General features: G+C 40.6%; 1 protein-coding gene across 1 annotated transcript; it reads right to left on the bottom strand.

Moving 5' to 3' along the window:
• Positions 1-9793: 9793 nt before the first annotated feature.
• On the bottom strand, positions 9794-10369 carry LOC116010961. Its single transcript, XM_031250453.1, has one exon. It carries the CDS (start codon positions 10367-10369, stop codon positions 9794-9796), a length of 576 nt encoding a protein of 191 aa, XP_031106313.1.
• Between the last annotated feature and the right edge of the window lie 1252 nt (positions 10370-11621).

Genomic DNA, 11621 nt, shown 5'->3' with positions numbered 1-11621 from the left:
CAATGCCAGGGACGCTAACAATCGTTACATAGAAGTGCCTACCGGAACTCAAATTCTGCTGATGACTGCTACCATGCTGGGTCGGTATAGGCAATTGTTAAACTACCTTATTGTGCAATGGAGGTATGTGGATTTGAGAGCATTGGAGGACTATGAGTGCAAATATGGACTGGAAAGGTTGATTGCAGAGCCATATTGGAACAACCTGCTAAGCTGGAGACATGATACTTTTATCCCTCTAGTACATGAGTTCATCGCAAGCTTGAAAGTTGATGGAATGGCTGGAGATCTCTACAGCCCCACCATTCAGTTTAGACTCTTCAATCAGGACTATAATATATCGGCCAACCATTTAGGAGTTCTCCTTGGATTTTACAATGAGGAAGACCAGTCAAAGCACTGGTACAGGAGACTGAGGCATGACTTTGGAGACAGAGATTTACCAAGGGCATATTGGTCGAAAATTGCAAGACAAGGAGTCGACTGGGAGGGGTCAAGAGTGAGAGTCTCTCAGATTGTAAGGGAGGATTTAAAGGTTCTGTGGAAAGTGATCGCTCATTCTTGGGAAGGAAGGCCTGAGACTTATGACCGAGTCTCAAAGGCGGAACTGTTTATGCTTTGGAGTATGGACACCGGAAACTCGGTGAACATGAGCGCAATTTGTAGAAACTTGCTTGTTGCACAACAGCAAGAATCAGCCAGGGCGATCTTCATAGGCCCCTTGGTGACAAGGTTATGCATTTCCTTGGGCAATCAGATGAAAATGAATTGGTTTGAACATCGACTCCCAGGAGCACATGTAGTTCCCTTATCTCCCGAGGACATTGCAAAACTTCGGCTGAGACAGCTAGCGGGAACAAGAATGGATGAGGAGATGGCGGATGATCACGCTAACACGCCCATGACGTCCCCAGGATTCACCCCTTCTCCAATGTCATTTAACTCCCCTTCTCTTTCGGAAATGTACTCACCGTTGGACTCTTCAATGTATTCACCACCATCGAGAAAACCCGGACCGTCCGTACCTCCACCACAACCTGAAGAGCGAGACCCCAACTCCTCTACTTTCAACATTCCAAGCTAGTTCACCCCGGTCACTAATTGGAGATCCCTCCAGAATTTCCAATACCAATTGCACTTGGAGCAAATGCAAAAGTTGGATGAAATCTCAAGAGAGATCGAGGAAATCAGGAGAGCATAAAGGAAAGGAGAAACTGAAGAAGATGAAAAGACAAATCTTAATGATGATGACTTGTGATCTGTTAACTCTGATCATTTGATTGTGGACAATCCTTTTATTTCTGTTTATAGTTTTACCTGCGATTATTTTTATGTTTTATCTTGCACGTTTCGTCTAGCCAAAGACGTTAAACGTGGCGCTTATGGGAGGCAACCCACAAATAAAAGAAGAAAGGACCACTCCACCAACAGCAATGAAAGACCGATCTTGAAAGGGCAAACTCAGATTGCAAAACTTTTCTAAGGATACAAATTGTAAGTATTTCTTTTTCAATGCCCTATTTTGATTAAGCTTTATTTTCTAGAATCGCAAATGAAGAGCTGCATGAAATTGTTGTGATAGATGTAGTTTGTTTGCTAGAACTGTTTAGCCCAGTTCACACTTTTAAGTGTGGAAAAGGGGCGTGTGTAGAACCCTTAGACATATATTCTTTTTCCTCCGTTCCTTATGGAAACATCGAGGACGATGTTTATTTCTAAGTGTGGAAAGGGTGTATGCTTCTTGAAGTAGTTAAGTGATTAAGTGATAAGGTATAGGAACCTAGAGGGTGTGTTATTGTCAATACTATCTAGGAGGGCTCCTAACCTTGTGCCAAGAATTGGATGTCTTAAATATGCTTTGAAAGTTTGCACACTTTGCACCAATTTGCACAATTGACCCAAAAATTGAAAATTTTTATGTGTGCTTGCATGCTTTCACCTTGTATTTTGTTTGAACCTTAGTCAAGGATCACTCGAAGTGGGAGTGTAAACCCCTTGAGTTTTAGAAAGATAAGAATTGCGAAACCCGGAAATGGAACTAATCTTAGCAGGACATGGGGCAAAAGGAGAGCCTAAGTGAGCTTTGAGTGAAAACAATCCCTAATCTCTAGAAAAAGGCATGAGGGGTTGATATGGCAATCCCTAATCTCTAGAAAAAGGCATGAGGGGTTGATATGGTGAACCCTAATCTCTAGAAAAAGGCATGAGGGGTTGATATGGTGAAGCGTGAATAAAGGCTTTAAAAAGGGCCACTCCCAGAGATAAAAGTTGAGGGAAGCCTTCTCGCTAGGAAGTGTTCAACCATAGTCTTCGAATGCTATATCTGGAGTCGGTTGTCCACTTTAAAATGTTCCTAGGAGAAGAGCTGGAGTCGGTTGTCCACTTTAAAATGTTCCTAGGAGAAGAGAAAAAGTCGGTTGTCCACTTTAAAATGTTCCTAGGAGAAGAGAAAATTGAGAGGAGGTGAGCCAAAATGTTCCTAGGAGAAGAGAAAATTGAGAGGAGGTGAGCCGCCTCGTTCCTAGGAGAAGAGAAAATTGAGAGGAGGTGAGCCGCCTCCCTAGGATTCGGGCACCCATTGCACTGACCTTCGAAAAAGCATGGATCTCCATGTGAAGTCGGGCAGCCCGATGACGTTATCCTAGGAGGTGAGAAAATAGAGTGATCGCCCAAGTCATGGCGATGAGCGGTCCATGTCCCTGCCTCACTTATTTTAATGTAAAGGGGCTTTGGCGTTAGGTGGAAATTGGCTAGGGGGTGAGCATCGTTCCCTGGCGTTAGGTGGAAATTGGCTAGGGGGTGAGCATCGTTCCCACTAGTCAGGTGGAAATTGGCTAGGGGGTGAGCATCGTTCCCACTAGTCGGATCGGAATTGGCTAGGGGGTGAGCATCGTTCCCACTAGTCGGATCGGTTGGAGGCCCCTAGAAAATACAAGGTGAAACCATTTTGCCTTTTGCATGCTTGAAGGTGTGAACAAAAACTTTTTTATGTTATATTTCCTGAGACTTAACTTCCTTAGCATATTTCTTACATTTGGTTGGCAAGAGTTTAGCAGTCTTGGTAGATAGTCTAGGAGATTTCACCCGCTCAACTCCGAACACCTACACATCACTTGATTGGTTAACCGTGAAAGAAAGAACTATCCTTGGTGCTTACATGATTAGGGTTTAGAAAAGTATGCTTGCTTGAGGACAAGCAAGGTTTAAGTGTGGAAACTTTGATAAGCACCAAGGATAGCACTTATAAGGGGTCTTTATTAGATTAAAATCACATCGTTTTGGCATCCAATTACAACAATCACATGCATTCCAGCTCAAATGCGATCAGTTTCCTCTAACAACATTTCTAGAAAGAGTGTTGAAGCAATTTACAGGTTGGAAAGGTATTTGAAGCTAAAATGGAGCAAAAAGATGAACAAGCCAACATGCAGTAACGCCCCACGCCGCCTCACATGCGTGTGAGCAAGCGTGGTCGGGCCAAGGGTTATTTTGGGAAACTTGTCCCTTTTCTTTGCCACCTATATAAATCCCTTTTGTCCCAAAACCTAAGGAGGATTAGAAAATTGAGAGAGTAGTATAGATCTAGAGGGTTTTCTCCCCTCTTTGGGGGAAAATTCCTTCCATTCATAGATAGAATAGATTAAGGGCAAGAAGGAAGGTTGGGATTCAAGATCAAGGTTGTAAGATATCCTTTTCCAAGGGGTGGTAACCATTCTCTTTAATTTCTAATTCAATACTTGTTTTTTTGAATTCCCTTTCCCTTTCTTGTTTCTTATTATGTTAGAGTAGATTATATAGGGGATTGGTGGCCCCATGGTAGATCTATGTGGATGTTTAATATTATCGTTATAATTTGTGAATTGCTTACTTGATGGATGTTAAACTTGTGTGGATGATGTTCTTTAAGCTTTGTGCCTTTTGTGGCCACATTAGGTAGCAAACCCAAAGGAAGTGAGTGTGCACGCGATAGCGGCCCCTCACGAGTCTCACTCACCCACATCTCCGCTCTTAGTTCGAAAGAACAAGATCCGAGAGGAGTGGTAGACAAAGTGTTCGATGAAATGCCCCAACCGAATGAGGATGTGGGAGTCCAAAGTGTGACGCCACCTGGTAGTGTGCCATGAACTCCCTAGTCTATTCCGCAATTTGCATTCATAAAACCATCCAAAGATAAACCACATAGAAAAGCCTAAAGCCCCAATCTCCACTTCACTTTTCCTTACTTTACACAACCTTTTATCAACCTTCACCACAACACACAACATCAGTGGAGATGGTGTTTCACATGGGTGTGGGTAAAGATTGTATGTATGAAATGGATAGTGATATAGAGGTGGTAAATGGTGATGTGGAAATGGGTAATGGTATGTTGGTGGAGGGTAAGTATAAATGGGATGGGGGTAGTAGGGATATGGTTGGGGTTGAGGATATCCATAAGATTGTCCTCCATGATGTGGGTAATCATGGGGGTTCATTTTAGCACTTATTGGCAAGCTTCAAGAGGTTTGCTTAAGGAGAATTTCCTGCACAATAGCTTAGCCAAAAGTCCCAAAACAAATAATTTTGCAACTAAAAGTAATTGCAAGTGAGCACAAGATATACAAGGCAATTTAAGCTCACTTCTCAAACAAGTAACAAAAATAAGAAAACAAAATAAACAAAAAGAAAGCAATTCAAGAACTCTTAAAAATCTACTTCTAAGATGTCAACACTATTCGAAACCGTTTGCCATCCCCGGCAACGGCGCCAATTTGACGTGGTGTAGTGTATGGGGTGAGTGGGTATGTGAAGTGTGTTTAGTAAAATGAAGAGTCAAAACTCCCCGAGTGTCGTGTCTCTCAAGGATGACGAATGGGAATCGAATGGGTGTGTTGGCATCTAAGAGGTTGAAGGAAAAGAGTTACGGGAATGGCTAGGAGTTGGATTCATTGGTATGAGGGGAAGGTTAATAAAAAGGTTGTGTAAAATAAAGAAAAGTAAAGTGGAGATTGGAGCTTTAGGCTTTTCCATGTGGTTTATCTTTGGTTGGTTTTGTGAATGCAAGTTGTGGAATAGACTAGGGAGTTCATGGCACACTACCAAGTGACGTCACACTTTGGACTCCCACATCCTCATTCGGTTGGGGCATTTCATCGAACACTTTGTCTACCACTCCTCTCGGATCTTGTTCTTTCGAACTAAGAGCAGAGATATGGGTGAGTGAGGCTCGTGGGTGGCCGCTATCGCGCGCACACTCACTTCCTTTGGGTTTGCTACCTAATGTGGCCACAAAAGGCACAAAGCTTAAAGAACATCAACCACACAAGTTCAACATCCAACAAGCAAGCAATTCACAAATTAGAGCTATAATATTAAACATCCACATAGATCTACCATGGGGCCACCAATCCCCTTTTAATCTACTCTAGCATATTAAGAAACAAGAAAAGGGAAAGGGAATTCAGAGAAACAAGTATTGAATTAGAAATTAAAGAGAATGGTTACCACCCCTTGGAAAAGGAGATCTTATAACCTTGATCTTGAATCCCAATCTTCCTTCTTGCCCTTGATCTATTCTACCTATAGATGAAAGGAATTTTCCCCCAAGAGGGGAGAAAACCCTCTAGATCTAACTATCCTATTCTATCAATTTTCTGATCTCTAAAACTCCTCCTCCCCCTTAGGTTTTGGACAAAAAGGGATTTATATAGGTGACAAAGAAAATGAACAATTTTCCCAAAATAACCCTTGGCCCGACCACGCCTGCTCACACGCGTGTGAGTGGCGTGGAGGCTCTCTGGAATAATTCCACGCCCAGCCACACGCGTGTGAGGCTGCGTGGGGCGTTACTGCCTGTAGGCTTGTTCATCCTTTTGTTCCATTAGCTTCAAATCCCTTTCCAACCTGTAAAATGCTTCAAAACTCTTTCCAGAAATGTTGTTAGAGGAAACTGATCGCATTTGAGCTGAAATGCATGCAATTGTTGTAACTGGATGCCAAAACGATGTGATTTTAATCTAATAAAGACCCCTTATAAGTGCTATTCTTGGTGCTTATCAGTGTGGCTGGTTTCTGGAAGATTTCCACGCCTACTCACACGCGTGTGAGCGGGCGTGGCGGCCTTCTGGAAAATTTCCACGCCTACTCACACGTGTGTGAGTGGCGTGGACTGTGTTTGCCTGCCTTCTTCAAATTTTTCTTTCCCTTTTGAGCTTGGTTACCTTCTTTGACGAATGGTTCTTCGTTGAGGAGCAATTTAGGACGGAGAATCTGCTTGGTTAGTACAAAAGTAATCTAGACAAAACACAAAATGTACTTAAAAAGAGAAAAAGCAAGAATTAATAACGTGAAATTTAAATCCTAGGGATAACGTTGGGAATGCCTCCCAAGTGCGCCTTTGTTTAGAGTCTTTGGCTAGACTTAGATTAGTCTATCCGGCTAAACATATAGATTTCGGGACCCTGCCTAGCGTCCCATGCACTTTTGCTTCAAGAAATGCCCCAAGGTGCAGGACATTCTTGAATTCTCATTCAAACAAAGGAAGAACAAGGTGTATAATTGAAAAGTTCATGGCCTCAAACACTCCCCTTGATTTCTCAAAGGTGGTGTGATCTTCCCCTATTTTGTCATTCTCTCTTACACCCCCGATGGTTTTGTCAATTTTATTATAAGGTTGAAACCATATCTCTTCACTAGAGGTCATATCACTCCCCTCAATTCCCTCAAACAAATTGAATGTGAAAATTCCCTCCTTATCCATCATCTCTTTTTCACACTCTCTATTCTCATCCCCCCACTCTAATCGTCTAAAAGGATTGCCCTTTTCTTTTTCAGAGTATAACAAAGCAATCTCCCTTTCACTTATCAACTCATCTCGTCCCAAATCATAGGATTCATTTTCCAAGAATTTAAAACTATCATATTCATCTTCAAATAAACTAGAATCCCTATGATTTCCAACCAGTATATCATGATTTACTATAGAGTCATCCTCCCAAAAATTAAAGCAATCATAGTCGCAAGTAATAGAAATATCAATGCGTAGGGAGTCGTCTTTACATGGAGCATGAGTATTTTTATCAAAATTTTCACACTCATCGATAAAATTGTCAACAAAGCCTATGGAATCATTCCCCCGGAAATAAAAACATTCAATATCATGAGAATATAAATCATTGTTGCATTGTAAAAGGGAGTCATCCACTCGAGTGTCAAAAGTAAATCTATCAAGAGAACATGGACTTTTGAAGGAAGTAATGCAAGAAGGTTTAGGAATATTACCATATGTAGGGTCTTGATCTTCCCACACTACTTCGATGTTCTTATCATCGCTCTCCATCTCGACCTCCTTTGGATTTTCCAATTCGAAAATTGGAACTTCTTCTAGCACCGGGGCATAACAATCTACCATCCCTTCACTACCGACTTCTTTTCCAGCATTTTGTGCCTCAATCCTTGGATTGGCTTCCGAAATTGGGAGATTCTCTACAAGTGGGTAGTCTATCCGTGATGAACTTGTCCTCATGAACTCCTCCATCATGACTAGCATTTTCGTTTCGATCTCCTCCAATGGAAGTCCTTCTTCCCGGAGAGTAGCGAGATAATCATTTAATTCGCTCCGGATTTCGGCTTTCAAGTTAGCCGTATCCTCCTTGGCCATTCTTGAAAACACTTCTATTTTCTCTTTAAGAATTTTGATTTCGTTCTTGGCCGGTGGGATATAATCACGAGGATTGGGTATGGTAAAATACGAATTGGAAGGTGGCGTTTCAAGGAAATGGGTAGGATTGTCTACTTTAATATTTTGCGATGGAGATGGGTAATGGTTGTTTGGGTGGAAATTATGGAACAAAAATGGCTCGGGAGTATAGCTTGGGTCAATTGTTCTCATCATCTGTGCAAGCTTACTCTCTATGTTTTGGAATATTTCATTAGAGCTTATCGAATCATTTTGATAAGTGGAATATTGTGGGGGAAATTTGTTTTGATTTGGTGGGAAAGGGTGTGTGTATGGTGATGGGCGATGGTTATGTATATAAGATGGATGAGAGGTTGGGTGTGGTAAGTAGTGATATAGAAATGGATAAGGGTTTTTTTTGAGGTGGATAGTGGTATGTTGGTGGAATGTAAGTATGGGTGGAATGGGGATAATATGGATATGGTTGGGGTGGAACATGGTCTAAAGGATTACCCTCATGGTGTGGGCAACCATGGGGATACATTGGCAAGCTTTTCAAATGAATTTTAACAAGAATTTCCTGCACAAAGCATAGCCAACAACAAATATATGCAGCTAGAAGTAGTTGCAAGTGAGCACAAGATATTCAAGATAGTAAAGCTCACTTTTCAAAGCAAATATAAAAAATAAGAAAATAAAACAAACAAAAAGAAAGCAATTCAAGAACTCTTAAAAATTAACTCCAAAAACGTCAACGCAATTCAAAACCGTTTGCCATCCCCGGCAACGGCGCCATTTTGATGCGTAATATTTTGCGGTGAGTGAATGCGGAGGTGTGGTAAAACGAAGAGTTAGACTCCCCGAGTGTCGTGTCTCTCGAGGATGGCGAATGGGAATCAAATTAGTGTTGACCTTAATGGTGTTAAAAGGTAAGAGTTACAAGTATTACAAAAGATTGGTTTGATAAGTAAGTTTGGGGGTTGTAGAAAGGGAATTACACTAAATATGCAAAGGGAAATGAAAGGGGTGTGCACCGAAGTTAAACAACTTGATTGATCTTCATAGGGGATTTGAAAAACGAGTTTTGTGATCGAGTAAGGGAGTCAAGGTATTAGTACCGAGTGGCGTCACACTCAGACTCTCAATCCTCATTCGGTTGAGGCATTTTATCGAACACCTAGTCTACCACTCCTCTCGGATCTTGTCCTTTCGAACCAAGAGCGGAGATATGGGTGAGTGGGGCTCGTGAGAGGCCGCTATTGCGCACACTCTCACTTCCCTATAGATTACTAACTACTCCGGCCGAAATAGAAGTAAAGCTTGCACAACTTCAACCATACAAACATCAATCCTACTCCTTCATCTTTCAAAATTATAGAACAAATTCTAAACAACAATCAAGAGTTTAATAACGGCTCACACGCCCAAAATACTCTACTCAATCATGGAAATCATTCAAGACAACAAAATAGAAACTACTTTTAGTAATAAATATAAACTAGCAATTCAATGGAAAAAGTGTGTTACCCAAGGAGTGTTGAATTCTACATCTTCAATCCATCTTCATTCCTAGATCTACACTACTCTAATGGAAATTTAGTGTGTTTTTCCTCCCCAAAGTGGAAGAAATAAAGAGGAAAATCAGATCTGAAAATTGGGAGAATCCTCCTCAAAATTGGGAAAGAAGGGTTTAAATAGCTGTCCAAGAAGTCGAATTTCCGCTGCTGCCCTACTGTCCCGCTTCCACGCTTGTCACACGCGTGTGGCCTTGCGTGGGAGCTTTCTGGATTAATTCCACGCCTGCTCACACGCGTGTGAGGGCACGTGGCAGCCTCCTGCTTGATGAATTCTTTGTTTGTTGCTTNGACTCGAAGTATTTTCCTTGAGCTGGATTTGTCAAATAGAAGTTAATTAGAGGTTTTATCCATGAAAGTGATCATAATTGGGTGCTGAGACATTAAAATATTATCTAAACATGACCCGAATTTTGACTGTTTTTGGCACTTATCAATCCACTTCTTAAACTTGATACAATCCTTCTTCATGTGCCCCTTCTTTTTACAAAAGAAACACTTCTGTATCTTTTTTATGCCAGCTTTTGGGGTCAGTTTCCCCTTTGTTGCCGCAGTGAATCCCTTAGTTTCCCAGATTTCCCTTTAGGCTTTGTTGTGGCCAACATAGCAGTCTCCCCAACCTCTTCAACATATGTGTGTTGTAGGAAATCTTAAAGGGGCTATAGTGTTGAGGGAGGGTGTTGAGTGCAAAATGCACAACAAAGGTATCCGGTAAAATTATTCCCTGCTTCTTCAATTGCGCTGCAATATCCCTGACTTGCATGATGTGTTTGCGCGTGCCCTTGACAGTGGAAAGACGAAGACCAACAAACTTCATGATTAGAGTACTTGCCAAAGCTTTATTTGATGTAGCATATTCGTCATCAATAGCTTTGAACAAGGGTTCGACTTTATCAAAATGGTCAACTGAGCCACGAATACTTCTTGGAATTCGTGTCTTAATGAAATACATACACAACCGATTGGACCTGGTCCATTGTGCGTGAAATTTCTTTTCATCCTCAGTGCTATCATCAGTGATAGGAGGAGGCTCTTTATTTTGAATAGCGAAATCCATCTCTATCAACCCTAAGTGTAGGAGAACAACGTCTTTCCACTCTTGGTGATTTTCATCGTTTAGCATAGGAACGTCAATCATTATTGTGTTTTGAGTTGGGATTTGAGTAGGTTCTGTAAAGAATAACAAATGCTTAGTTAGAATTTTCGAGGCTCAAAATAGAGAGAGAGAGTAACTGAAGTACATAATACTACCAATGTAAAATTATGTAAAAGATAAATTCGTATGCCATAAAAATTGCCTGTGGGCTAAATTCTTACGCATAATGAATTTATCAAAACTGAATGGTGGAAACAGAATGGGTACGATTTGGATATGGTTTTTCCACCCTTAATGACAAGCCTACCAAACTATATGCTGATACATAATCCCTGTGGGCAATTATGATCATAGTTTAGTATTTCATCCTAATTAACCCTGCAAATATAACAAAATTGCCTGTGGGCTAAATTTTGTCATATAACGCAGAGTTAACTACAAGGTTCTTACCTAAACTTTATGTGATTAATAATACTTAATATGTAATTTCAGTAAATTAAAGATGCTGTGGCTACTCTTTAATTGACCAAAATTAAATATATATATATAATCACAATGGCAAGGGTATTTAGAACCTAATCAAACAAATTAAACCAAACATGATTAACAATCCTTAGGTATACTCCCAAGAAAGTTGGTTGGTGCTAAGGAGCCATTAAAAACCAACTCCTTAGACAGAGTAGCGTCGCAAGGGGACTAGTAGCAATATGGCTGAAGGCACTATGTCAGTTTTAGCCAGCAAGGCGTTTTAAGCCAGGGCCATAGAACTAGTGTTCCTCCCCAAGAAACTTCCCTAATGCATGTGTTCTCATATTTGAAGTAAAATCGTTTGGTTGATCTAAGAATATAGATTCCCCTAAGGATAAGGCTTTAGAAATAGGGTGAACTATCTTTTTAAGATGTTTTAATGTGCTTGAAATAGCACAAGCGGAGTAAGAATGAAAGAGTACAATAATATGCTTAATCTATCCTTAAAAGGCACTAAATTCACCTAAAAGGCACTAAAACATGCATAATAAGCATACAAATTCACCTAAAAGGCACTAAAACATGCATAATAAGCATACAATTTCACCTAAAAGGCACTAAAACATGCATAATAAGCATACAATTTAGTCCTAAAAGGCTCTAAATTCTTTCTTAAAGAACATGTTTTTCTAAAGGCAAAATTATATCAGTCAAACAATTATTGCAAATAAAGATACATAGCATGCTCAGATTATGCATATTATTAACTCATACTTCATAATTAAATTGCAATACTTAAGGCAATTTAATATAATCCTAAATATTA

Source organism: Ipomoea triloba, chromosome 2 (assembly GCF_003576645.1).
Source record: "Ipomoea triloba cultivar NCNSP0323 chromosome 2, ASM357664v1".
Taxonomy (NCBI): Eukaryota; Viridiplantae; Streptophyta; class Magnoliopsida; order Solanales; family Convolvulaceae; genus Ipomoea; species Ipomoea triloba.
Note: the sequence above shows the minus strand (reverse complement) of the source record. Positions and strands in the feature narration are given on the sequence as shown.

Bases quoted from the DNA above. Each gene is read 5' to 3' on its own strand.
- LOC116010961 (XM_031250453.1), bottom strand. From the start codon at position 10,369: ATGATTGACGTTCCTATGCTAAACGATGAAAATCACCAAGAGTGGAAA.